The 13,667-nt window shown below is 42.9% G+C and overlaps 1 protein-coding gene across 1 annotated transcript in view; it reads right to left on the bottom strand.

Moving 5' to 3' along the window:
- mtrf1 (mitochondrial translational release factor 1) overlaps positions 1-13,198 on the bottom strand; it is a 28,085-nt gene extending 14,887 nt beyond the window's left edge. The window contains exons 1-4 of the mRNA XM_043700246.2: positions 12,328-13,198; positions 9,747-9,838; positions 5,120-5,201; positions 2,965-3,072 (exon numbers count right to left, since the gene is read on the bottom strand). Coding sequence (XP_043556181.2) covers positions 2,965-3,072; positions 5,120-5,201; positions 9,747-9,838; positions 12,328-12,748 — 703 coding nt within the window. The 5' untranslated portion in view covers positions 12,749-13,198. The remainder of the gene's footprint in view (positions 1-2,964; positions 3,073-5,119; positions 5,202-9,746; positions 9,839-12,327) is intronic.
- Positions 13,199-13,667: the final 469 nt, after the last annotated feature.

The raw sequence follows: 13,667 nt of genomic DNA, 5'->3' as shown, positions 1-13,667 counted from the left end.
ACATCGGGGAATATTGGAGAACATTGTCCCTTTACATATAATCCTTGGGCATGTGTTCTGCATTTAAGCAAAAACCTCCAAGATCAAGGACTGAGCAGCTTTGACCCCACAAAGTGGGGATGGGGGGTGGCAGAGAGGAGGTGGAGTGGCATTTTTGATAAGGGATAGCATTACTGCTGTACTTCAGGAGGATATTCCCGGGAATACATCCAGGGAAGTGATTTGGGTGAAACTGAGAAATAAGGAAGGGATCACCACCTTATTGGAATTGTATTATAGACCCCTCGAATAGTCAGCGGGAGATTTCAGTTATCTGTAACAATAATAGGGTGGTTATGGTAACTTTCCAAACATAGTCTGGGACTGCCATAGTGTTAAGGGTTTAGATGGATAGGGATTTCTTAAGTGTGTACAAGAAAATGTTCTGATTCAGTATGTGGATGTACCTACTAGAGAAGGTGCAAACCTTGACCTACTCTTGGGAAATAAGGCAGGGCAGGTGTCAGTGAGGGAGCACTTTGGGGCCAGCGTTCATAATTCTATTCGTTTTATAATAGTGATGGAAAAGGATAGACAGGATCTAAAAGTTGAAGTTCTAAATTGGAGGAAGGCTAATTTTGACGGTATTAGGCAAGGGCTTTCAAAAGCTGATTGGAGGCAGATGTTCGCAGGTAAAGGGACGGCTGGAAAACGTGAAGCCTTCAGAAATGAGATAACGAGAGTACAGAGAAAGTATATTCCTGTCAGGGTGAAGGAAAGCTGGTAGGTATAGGGAATGCTGGATGACTAAAGAAATTGAGGGTTTGGTTAAGAAAAAGAAGGAAGCATATGTCAGGTATAGACAGGATAGATTGAGGGAATCCTTACAAGAGTATAAAGGCAATAGGGGTATACTTAAGAGGGAAATCAGTAGGGCAAAAAGAGGATATGAGGTAGCTTTGGCAAATAGGATTAAGGAGAATCCAAAGGGTTTTTACAAATATATGAAGGACAAAAGGGTAACTAGGGAGAAAATAGGACCCCTCAAAGATCAGAAAGGCTGCAGGAGATGGGGGAGATACCTTGCATCAGTGTTTACTGTGGAGAAGGACATGGAAGATAAGAATGTGGGGAAATAGATGGTGACATCTGGAAAAATGTCCATATTACAGAGGATGTCTTGAAATACATAAAAGTGGATAAATCCCCAGGACCTGATCAGGTACTCTGTGGTCTCTATGTTCAGCAATGCTCCCTAGGACCTTACGATTAAGTGGATAAGTACTGTTCTGATTTGCCTTTCCAAAATGCAGCACCTCACATTTATCTAAATTAAACTCCATCTGCCACCCCTCAGCCCGTTGACCCACCTGATCAAGATTGCTTTGTACTCTAAGATAACCTTCCTCACTACACCTCCAATTTTGGTGTCATCTGCAAACTTACTAACCATACCTCCTATGTTTGTGGTACTCTGTGGAAAGCTAGGGAAGTGATTGCTGGGCCACTTACTGAGGTATTTGTATCAATAGTCACAGGTGAAGTGCCGGAAGACCGGAGGTTGGCTAACGTGGTGCCACTATTTAAAAAGGGTGATAAGGACAAGCCAGGGAACTATAGACCAGTGAGCCTGACCTCGGTGGTGGGCAAATTGTTGGAGGGAATCCTGAGGGACAGGATGTACATGTATTTGGAAAGGCAAGGACTGATTAGGGATAGTCAACATGGATTTGTGCATGGGAAATCATGTCTCACGAACTTGATTGAGTTTTTTGAAGATTAGGGCAGAGCAGCAGATGTGATCTGTTTAGACTTCAGTAAGGCATTCGACAAGGCTCCCCATGGGACACTGGTTAGCAAGGTTAGACCTCATGGAATACAGGGAGAACTAGCCATTCGGATACAGAACTGACTCAAAGGTGGTGATGGAGGGTTGATTTTTCGGATTAGAGGCCTGTGACCAGTGAGTGCCACAATGATCAGTGTGAGGTCCACTACTTTGCATCATTTATATAAACGATTTGGATGTGAACATAGGAGGTATGGTTAGTAAGTTTGCAGATGACACCAAAATTGGAGGTGTAGTGAGGAAGGTTATCTTAGAGTACAAAGCAATCTTGATCAGGTGGGTCAACGGGCTGAGGGGTGGCAGATGGAGTTTAATTTAGATAAATGTGAGGTGCTGCATTTTGGAAAGGCAAATCAGAACAGTACTTATCCACTTAATCGTAAGGTCCTAGGGAGCATTGCTGAACATAGAGACCATAGAGTGCAGGTTCATAGTTCTTTGCAATTTGAGTTGCAGGTAGATAGGATAGTGAAGAATGTGTTTGATATGCTTTCCTTTATTGGACAGAGCATGGAGTACAGGAGTTGGGAGGTCATGTTATGGTTGTACAGGACATTTGTTAGGCTACTTTTGGAATACTGCATTCAATTCTGGTCTCCTTCCTATCAGAAGGATATTATGAAACTTGAAAGGGTTCAGAAAGGATTTACAAGGATGTTGCCAGGGTTGGAGGATTTCAGCTGTAGGGAGAGGCTGAATAGGCTGGGGCTGTTTTCCCGGCAGCGTCAGAGGCTGAGGGATGACCTTATAGAGTTTATAAAATCATAAGGGGCATGGATGGGATAGATAGACAAAGTCTTTTCCCTGGGGTGGGGGAGTCAAGAACTACTGGAGGTTTAGAGTGAGAGGGGAAAGATATAAAAGAGACCTAAGGAGCAACGTTTTCACGCAGAGGGTGGTGTGTGTATGGAATGACCTGCCAGAGGAAGTGGTGGAGGTTGGTACAATTGCAACATTTAAAAGGCAAATGGATGGATATTTGAATAGAAAGGATTTAGAAACATATGGGTCAAATGCTGGCAAAGTAGGTCAGGATATCTGGTCGGCATGGACGAGTTGGACTGAAGGGTCTGTTTCCATGCTGTATGTCTCTATGACTCTATGACAAGAATTGAAACACAGTGAAGAAACTTTACCATAGTCTGAAGGAGTGTAGTTCAACACTTCAAAGTTCCAGTCCTTGAAGCCTGCATAGTGTTTGTACATATCGAAAATCTCCCTTGTAAACTGCTGGCAAATGTCACCTGGAAAAATAAGATCAAGAGTTAACACCACTTGTGAGCAGCCCACACTCAGCAGAATTGGTCCAGTTTTGACCTGAGAACAACCGAGATAATAAACAGCAGTTTACTAGAGGGTGTGGTCCCATCAGAAATTTAGGACTTTCCAGCACAGCTCACTGGACAGACATCAAGTCTAGGAACCTCCTGTGATTCTCCTTATCTCGAATGCAGGGCTTGAGGGTGGCAGCAATTGCTGCCACATGAGTGAAGCACAGAGCAGGAACAAAATCCAAAACCTCTTGATTTGGTGGAATTATGTGATAGTTCAGCAGCAACTCAATGCACTGACATGGGGAGAATGTCCAGCAGTCACTTTTCAATGCAAATGAGGAGATGAATGGTATCAGAGAACAGTAAACTATCAGAGTCTGGAAACTGAGCAAGTGAGAGATAAGATGACATTGTGGGAAAAAGTAAAGCACAGAATGGAAATATAAACTCAGTGAGAGGACATGTAAGTCGTGGACAAATAAAGACAAAATTCCTTGAAGTTCCATCTAGATAAAGCTGTGAAATGATTAATAGATTTGTGTGCTTTAGATAGACATAGACTGCAAACACAGCAATGTTTTTCTGCAAATTATCGGTTCAGCCACATTAGATTATTGTTTGGACTAATGTCTGGTCACCTCAAAGTTTATTAATGTCATTACCTAAGGCTAAGAAATAGCAGGCTGTGGCTATTAATTGTCCAAGTACCCATGTGTTAGGAGCACCTATAACACAGGGGAGGGAGGATTTAGAAGGAGTTGTGGGACTGAGTAGTTAATAAACTCTATCCATAAAGGAGGGGGAACTTGATTTATGCCTCACTTATTGCCTTGGATCCAAACTGAAAACACATGAGGAAAGATGTCAAAAATGAGCACAAAGACACAAACTGTTATATGGCTCTGAAATGAAGAAAAACTGCTTCTGCTCAGGTTTAAATATTCCCAGCTCTTCACAATAATGGAAAAAAGTTTAAATATATTAAAGCCTTAAGAAGCAATTCAAAAGGCCTCTAGCCTCCTGCTGTTTCTCCATAGCTGGATAATATTGTAGTGACTGGACCTATAACACAGGATTGTAGAGACCGGACATTTACAGATGGACAGTGACTGAAATCTTCATATTGAACATCACAACAAAGTCTGGAATACTTATAATGAACATTACAGCAGAGTCAGTACAGTCAGTCTATACAGAAACAGACCCTTCAATCCAACTCATCCATGCTGTCCAGACACCCCAATCTGACCTGGTCCCATTTGCCAACACTTGGCCTGTATTCCTCTGAACCCTTCCTATTCATGTATCCATCCCGATGCCTTTTAAAATGTTGTAATTGTACCAGCCTCCACCACAGCTCATTCCATAGACGTACCACCGTCTGAGCGGAAAAGTTGCTCCTTGGGTCCTTTTAAATCTTTCCCCTCTCATCTTAAAGCTATACCCTCTAATTTTGGACTCCCCCACCCTAGGTAAATGACCTTAGCTGTTCACCCTATTCATGACCCTCATGACTTTATAAACCTCAATAAGGTCACCCCCGCAGCCTCCGATGCTCCAGGGGAAAAAGCCAATTCAGCTTATCCCTGTAGCTCAATCACTCCGATCCAGTGTCTGGAATACTGAAGATAGATATTACACCAGAGGCATGAATATTCACAACTGGGTGATTCCACAGGCTCTATTCACTCTCTTAGGTGAATATTATTTGGAGATCACACTAATCAGCTAATGCTGAAACATTGTTCACTGTATGTGCCACTGTGACCGTGCCCAACCCCAGTGTCCGCTGTTCCCTGCACACCAGTCAGTGGAGGAGTGGTCAAAGCAAACTCTGACAACATATCCTGGCAGAGGACCTGCCTCCATTGACTGTACCTTAACTGCTGGCACAGCAGAGACTGGAGCATCTCATGTGGTACTTACTCAGGTCTCTGACCACATGTGAATGTGGAGTCAGAGGGAACTCCATGCAGTGAGGCATTTAATGGCAATTGTAAATTGCATGGATTCTCACCTCCTGTTGTTCTTCCTGCCGTCACCTCAAGGATCACATTGCTTTCATCATGTTTCTCCTTTTGCACCAGCATCCGTAGGATCTAAAGGTGTAGGAAAGGAAGCAATTCGCTGAAAGGAATGAACACGCTTAAAACATCACTGACACGCTGTTTATTTTGTTTGCAGAAAGATGGGCTTTCAGAAACACTCTTTAAAAATTGTAGTTACATCATTACATTTCCACCTCAGCTTCTGATCGACAGACCGCACTGTAACACGCAGACATCAGCAATCCTACAATTACACACAAACTTGCTACAGAGTGCACAGACACACTGGAGGGAAAGAGGTTTCAGGACTTGATCGGGGGAAATCAAGAGTTGGGCTCAAGGCTTGGGTTGAAAGTGTGTGTCTCTGTGAGTGTGGGTCTGTGTGTTTCTGTGTCTGTGTGTGCGTGGTCGGGTGTAGGCTTGAGGCTGAAGGGGTCAGGTACAAGCCTCAGATTAGGGTGTTGGGTCAGGGACACAGAGCCATGCTTTTGATCACTTTAATGACTCCTGAAATAGCAGGGTCATGATGTTAGAAGATATTTATTGAGTGCTTTTGATGACAATTGAGTATTGGAGTTGAGACATTGTTTTGCAGTTGTACAGGACATTGGTGAGACCATTTCTAGAGGACTGTGCACAGTTCTGGTCACCCTGCTATAGGAAGGATATTATTAAATTGGAGGAGCTGCAGAAAAGATTTACAAGGATGTTACCAGGACTGGAGGGTTTGAGTTTTAAGGAGAGGCTGGATAAGCTGGGACTTTTTTCACCAAAGTATAGGCGGTTGAGGGGTGACCTTAAACAAGTTTAAAAAATCATGAGGGGCATTGATAAGGTGAATGGCCAAAATCATTTGCCCAGGCTGCAGGAGTCCAAAACTTGATAGCATAGGTTTGAGGTGAGAGGGGAAATATTTAAAAGGGACTTGAGGGGCTACTTTTTCACACAGAGGGTGGCTTGTAAGTGGATTGAACTGCCAGAGGAAGTGGTAGTTTCAGGTACAGTTACAACAATTAAAAGACATTTAGACACGTACATAAATACGAAAGGTTTAGAGGGACATAGGCCAAATGCAGATAAATGTTTCAATAAGATCACCTCTCCTTCTCAATTCCAATGGATACAGGTTTAATCTCAACCTTATTGCAAAAGCCCATCCCTTTATCCAAACAATCAGTTACATAAATGTTCTTTGATCTGTTTCCAATATTCAAGTTTCCCTCTTCAAATAAGGAGCTGTCCACAGTACTCCATGTGCAGTCTGACTTATGTCTATACAGTTGTAACAAGACTTCCCTACTTCTAAACTTTTACAATAAAAGCCAACATTGAATTTGCCTTCCTAATAACCTGCTGCACTTGTACTGTATGTCAGGCACAAGGTCGTCCAAATCTCTCCACACCACAGCATTCTACAATCACTCTCTGTTTAAATAATATTCTGCTTTTCTGTTCTTCCTGAGAAATTGGACCTCACACAATGTACTACATTTGCCACATTTTACCCCACTCGCTTAGCCTCAATTTATATCCACTTGAAGACATCCTGTGCTCCCCTCAACATTTGCTTTCTGATCTTTGTGCCATCTTTGGCTACAATGTAGTCTATCCCTTCAGCGAGTCATCAATATAGGTCACGAACAGCTGAGGACTGAGCAACGATCTTTGCAGCACACCACAAGTTGTCAACGTGTAAACAACAAATTCATCCCAATTTTCCTTTTTAGTTTCTTCATCCATTGGATAGGCATTTACTGCCCACTCTTTTATTGCCCTGGGAAGGTTGGCACTGAGCTGTCTTCTTGAACTGCTACAGTCCACCTGGTATGAGTACGCCCACAGTGCTGTTTGGAAGGGTACTGCAGGATATTTACTCAGCAACAGTTAAGGAATTATTGTTATTGTTCTAATTCAGGATGGTGTGGGGCTTGGGCAAGAACATATTGCTAGTGGTGGTCTCCCACACCAGCTGCCCTTGTCCTTCTCAGTGGTACTGGCTGAGAGTTTGGAAGATGTTTGGTGTAAGCTGATCCTCTATCCACACTAACGTATTTCCCCAATGCATGGGGAAGCAGTGACATAGAGGTAATATCACTGGATTAACAATCCGGAATCCCAGCCCAATGTCCTGAGGACATAGATTCAAATCCTATCGTGGTATGTGGAGAAATCTGAATATTATAATAATAATAATAATAATAATAATAATAATATTGATCTAATAGCAAACATGTGACCACTGTCAATATTATAAAAACCCACCGGGTTCATTCATATCTCTTTCGGGAAGGAAATCTGCTGTACTCATCTCGACTGGCCTACATGTGACTCCAGACTCACAGTAATGTGGTTGACCCTTGACTGTCCTCTGGGCAATAAATGCTGGCCTAGTCAGCGACGCCCACATGCCACAGATAAATAAAGAAATCACATGGTGCTGTGCAGTAACCTTTTATATCGCACTTTAGCAAATATCTTTTTGAAGTGCCAGATAACCTTTAGACCAAACATGACATTGTGTCCTATTCAGAGGCAAGTGACAGAGGTTGGGTCAATGGCTAGAGAATATAGTCTGTAAGAACAAGTGGACACCGATAGAGGCCTACAGCACAGAGACAGGCCCTTTGGCCAATACTGGTCCATGCCGATCAAAATGTCTATCCACGCTAATCCCATTTCCCTGCACATGGCCCATATCCTTCTAAACCTTTCCTATCCATGTATTTGTCCAAATGCCACTTAAATGTTGTTAATGAACCCCCCTCAATCACTTCAGCTGGCAGCTCATTCCAAATGTGTACCACCCTCTGTATAAAAAGTTTGCCCCTTGGGTTCCCTTTTATTCTTTCCCCTCTAACCTTAAACTGATGCCCTCTAGTCCTCGATACCTCAACCCTGCAAAAAAGACTGAGCGCATTCACCCTATCCATGCCTCTCATGATCTTATACATTTCTAGAAGATGCCGCTCCCCCCACCAGAGTCCCCTACGCTCTGAAGAAAAAAGTTCTAGCTTGCCCGACCTGTTCGCTATAACTCAGAACCTTGAGTCCTGGCAGCATCCTTGTAAATTTCTTCTGCATTCTTTCAAGTTTAATAACATCCTTCCTATAGCAAGGTGACCAGAACTAAACTCAATACTCCAAGTGCAGCCTCACCAATGTCCTGTACAACAGCAACAGAACTTCCCCACCACCTGATGAAGGAGCAGTGCTCCGAAAGCTACTGCTTCCAATTAAACCTGTTAGACTATAACTTGGTGTTGTGTGATTTTTAACTTTGTATTTCCCAACTTCTATACTCAATGCCCTGACTGATGAAAGCCAGTGCCAAGAGCCTTCTTCACTGCCCTGTCTGCCTGTGACTCCACTTTCAGAGAACCATGCACGTGAACTCCAAGGTCCCTCTGTTCCAGCGCACTCCTTAAGGCCCTACCACTCACCCTGAAACTCTTACCTTGATTTGACCTTCCAAAATGTAAGACCTCACACTTATCTATATTAAACTCCATTTGCCATTTCTTGGCCCAATTCCCCAGCTGAGCAAGATCCTGCTGCAATTTCTGATAACATAGAACAGTACAGCTCAGAACAGGCCCTTCAGCCCCCGACGTTGTGCCGACCATTGATCCTCATGTAAGGTAAACCTAATGTACGAACCCTCAAATTTCTGTGACCATATGTATGTCCAGCAGTCTCTTAAATATCCCCAATGACCTTGCTTCCGCAACTGCTGCTGGCAACGCATTCCATGCTCTCACAACTCTCTGTGTAAAGAACCTGCCTCTGACAACCCTTCTTTACTTTCCGCCAAACAGCTCAAAACTATGACCCCTCATGTTAGCCATTTCTGCCCTGGGAAAAAGTCTCTGGCTATCGACTCTATCTATGCCTCTCATTATCTTGTATACCTCAATTAGGTCCCCTCTCTTCCTTCTTCTTTCTGATGAAAAAAGTCCGAGCCCAGTCAACCTCTCTTCGTAAGATAAGCCCTCCATTGCAGGCAGCATCCTGGTAAACCTCCTCTCCAAAGCATCCACATCTTTCCTATAATAGGGCAACCAGAACTGGACACAGTATTCCAAGTGCGGTCTAACCAAAGTTTTATAGAGCTGCAACAAGATCCTCATGATAGTGTTAAGCACATTAGTCAGAGGGAAATGGGTTACTCTTCGGAGGGTCGAAGGGCCTGTTTCCACACTGTAGGGAATCTAGTCTAATCATTAGTAGAGGGGTCAATAAACAGGAGGCATAGACTTAAAGTAAAATGCAAAAGGGTATGCTGAGAGTTAAAGAGAACTCTGCCTGTAAGGGTGCTTTAATCAGAAACTCTCCTAACATTTAAACAGTATTTAGATGTTAACTTGTATTGCCATAGTCTCCAGAGCTACAGGGCAAGAGCTGAAAAATGGGATTCCTATGATCAGATCTTTAACCAACACAGATACAATGGGCCCAACGGGCTTCCTCTGGGGTCTAAGTGTTTGAATCCACTTAAAGAAAACTTCTGCTGCTTCAGTAGTGGAAGTTGGACAAGCTATCCAACAAATGAACCGGACCACTTTTTAAAGAATTTCCTGGATGCCCATTTACACTCACATTTCCCTGTAAAACCGTCAAATTTTTGTTCAGCTGCTGGCGTTCTTCAAGGACCAATGGTATCAACTCCTGGTCATCTCGGGCCTTCAGATCTGAAAGCAAGGTGGTTAAAACTTAGTAATAAATAAACACTTTAAAACTACCCAAGAAATTCAAAGGCTTTTTTGTTTAGTTTCAGGTTATTTAAATTGTCCAATAGCCAGAATATAGCAGTTCTAACTAGTCCACAAATTTGTAGGGCTATATCAAACATGAAGTGCTCAGTATCTACCCACAATGTTTCAATCTCATTCACTTCTGCTTGACTCACTCATATCGTCACCATTCTTTTAAGCAGAAGTTTACAGCACAGAACCCAACTATTCAGACCACAGGTTAGCTTAGTGTTTAACCTTTCCTCATAGCTCAGGCCCTCCAGCCCAGGTAGCATTCTGGTGAATCTCCTCCATTCCTTCTCTAATGCAATCACATCTTTCCTAGAATGCGGTGACCAGAACTGCACACAGAACACCAGAACTAACCAACATAAGCTTCCTCCCACCTCACTTCATCTCATTCCTTTCATACAAACACTGGAGCTGAGGTAAGCCTCGGTCCCACGAGCCTGCTCTGCCATTCTAAGTTATGGTTGATCATCTACCTCCACCATTTTCTCATGCTATCTGCTTATCCCTTGATAGCACTGGTATCTGGGTAATATTGATCTCTGACTTGAACCAGCTCAATGATTTGAGTTTCCACAACCCTTTGGGGTTGAGAATTCCAATACAGAATTGGGTAGTGCAGTCTCTCTGTCTCTGCAAAGGGCAATCCCACCATCCAGAATTAGTCTGGTGAACCACTACTGCACTCCCTTCCATAGCAATTTTATCTTTATTCTATAAAGAAGACCTAGATTAGAACATCTATAATACTGGCCTCAATTATTTTACGTTATCGAGTTCCACATTCTCAACACTGTCCAGATAAAAACATTTCTCCTGATCTCCCGAATGGAATACTTTGTGACGATCTCATATTTATGGCACCCCGAGTTGGTCTCTGCAGTAAATTATCTATTCAATCAAACCCTTTCATGGTTTTATAGATCACTCTATGAAGTCTCGAGGTCAGCCTTCTCTTGTTGAATATTTTGACTTTGATGTACTAGCACTTAATCTGCAACAATTTGTAATTATACAGACTCCTCAATAAGAGAGGACCCAAGAATCTTGTGGGATGGTGGTAGTGTTCCCACCACTAGGCCTGAAGGTCTGGGTTCAAATTCCACCTTTCATACTGTGTCTGAACTGGTCAATCAAAGCAAAATAAAAAGGCCTTTGCAATTCCCTGAGGAGATATGGGCGTGCAGCTGGAGTTGGAATGGTAGGTAGACGTACCAAGGCAAGGTTAGATAAAAGATTGGTCAGGAGGATGTTGGGAAAGCAAAGGGTTATAAGGACAGGAGTTTCAGGAAGGGAGAACCTGATGGCTGGTGGGTCTGGTATTGATGATGGGCCATGGGCACAGGGATACAGAAACATGGAGTACTTCATAAGCAGAGATCACATTCTGGAATCTGAAGCCAGTTGAAAATTAAATGCCACACTTGCACAACTTCTCAAGGGAGGTTGTACCATATTGTTGAGGTATCAAACACTTTATCAAATAAAATTCTTTGCCAGAAAAGAAAGGCTTAATGCAGACATTGGGTTCAATCAGCAGATAACTATGCATTCACCTCAACTGTGCTATCTCATCTGTCTGTTGCAGAGCAGAGTTACTTTGGGCTGTTTGAACCACCAGTTATCAGAGAGGATTTAACAAACCAATTTTGTAGATGGAAGGCATATCAGTGTTATATGTGCTTCTCTATGTGCTTCACTCCACATGAAGAGCTCTGGTAACATCAGGAAGACAGTGGAACATCAGACATAAAAGCAGGAGTAGACCATTTCCGTCTATTCTGCCTTTCATTAAAATTATTGCTGATCGGGTCGTGATCTTAGCTCCACTTTCCTGTCTGACCCCCATAATCTTTGACTCCCTTATCTGACAAAAATCTACCTACTTCAGCCTTGAACAAAGACCCAGACTCCGTTACCTTCTGCAGAAGAGAATTCTATATTCGAACAATCCACAGAGAAGACATTTCTCCTCATCCCCGTCTTTAAGGGGAGATCTTTTATTCTCAAAACAAGTTGCTTGCTCAACATAGTCGTGTTGCTACAATCCAATGAGTTTAGAGGAAGAATTAGCACAGAACCAGGCTATTTAGCCTAACTGCTCTATGCAACTGCTCCACACAAACCTCCTCTCAATCTATCTACAGATCCCTTTGTGCTTTTATCCCTCATTTAATTTCTTCTTAGGTGCATTTCTGCCATTCACCTTAACATAGGGGTGAATTCCACATTTTCGTGTGCTTCCAACTTCCTCTTTAATTCCCTATCGAATTTATCAGTGGTACCTCATGTTAGACTCTCCCGCAGGTTGGTTTAAAATAGCCCACACTTGGAGGTCATTAAAAGCAACACAAAGAAAATGCCGAAGATTGACAAAACGATATCAATGCCAAATATAAAAGTAGAACTCTGATTACTATTGTACATTGATTCCAACTCGAACAAATCTTTTTCTGACGACTGCAGCTCTTCCAAAAGTGAAGCAAGTGGAGCCAGGTTGACGTGGCGTCTACTTAATAACCTTCCATCTTCCTCACGTGGCTGAATGCAACTCAATCTGTTCTTGATTTCTTTGTATTCATCTTTCAGACCATCAATGTACTTCCTCACAGCTTCCAGCTGAAGTAGTTCACTGAAGTCATTATGATGGTGCCTCTCTGACTGGGGCTTGTAAATGGTGCTTGGCACATTTCTGGGGAGATGCCACCACCAAAATCTGGCGGTCCGTCCACGCGCTGTTACGTTTCGTGTCAGCCGGCAAACGCGTCTGCAGGTCCTCCCAAGGTGACCCTGCCTCCGGAGGGAGTTGCTGATGAACCAACTGAGTCCATGTTCCATAATCTGAACAATCTGTCAAGCTCAGGAAGAGGAGGGTATGGTCATCTGAGAGAGTCAGGAGAGATAGCAGATTAGTTGCGGGCTGAACACAAACAGTGTATTGACATATACTCGGCATGCAACATTTTGAAAAACCTCACAGTTGGAGTGGAGGTTTATCAGCAAAATGGTCAAGAGAAGTGGGGTTGATCTCCTTGCAAAGTGAAGGTTAATGGTAGATTTAACCTCATTGTTCACAATAAGGAAGGGGGTTGATATGCAAGAAGAAACAGTTTCCATTTCCAGAGTATCAGTAACCAGAAGGGACAGTTATAAAAATCTTAAGGGATTGGAGTAAAAATAGGCCTTTCGCCCATTCAATGAGATCACGGCTGACTTGATTATCCTCAGCTCCACTTTCCTGTCATTTCCCTTGATTCCTTTACTGATTAAAAATCTCTCAGCTTTAAATGTACTTAATGAGTCAACCTTAACAGCCCTCTGTGGTAAAGAAATCCACAGATTCACCACCATCTGAGAGAAGGAACTCCTGCCCACCTCTGTATCAAATGTGCAAGTCCCGAAAAGTCAGCACTTAAGTGGAGAATTACTGTTCTTTTCTCCACTGTCTTATGATCTTTAATGCAGTCACTAATGAAAGTATGTTTCACACAGTAACTATCGACATGGGACCAGATAAATATAGTTTGGCCATTTGCTCCCTTGAGTCTGTTCCACCATCCAAATAGATCATGGCTGACCCACCTCAACTTTTTCCCCATATCCCTTAATATCTACTGATCTCAGTTTTGACTATATTCAATGAATGAACCTCCACAAATTCCCAAGATTCACCTTCCTCTGGATGAAGAAATTCCTCACCTCAGTCCAAAATGACCTGTGCCTTATTGTGAGACGATATATCTGGTTCTAGACCACA

This window comes from Chiloscyllium plagiosum, unplaced genomic scaffold (genome assembly GCF_037043375.1).
Source record: "Chiloscyllium plagiosum isolate Xiang-an unplaced genomic scaffold, Cpla_swu_hap1 HiC_scaffold_12, whole genome shotgun sequence".
NCBI classification, from domain to species: domain Eukaryota; kingdom Metazoa; phylum Chordata; class Chondrichthyes; order Orectolobiformes; family Hemiscylliidae; genus Chiloscyllium; species Chiloscyllium plagiosum.
Note: the sequence above shows the minus strand (reverse complement) of the source record. Positions and strands in the feature narration are given on the sequence as shown.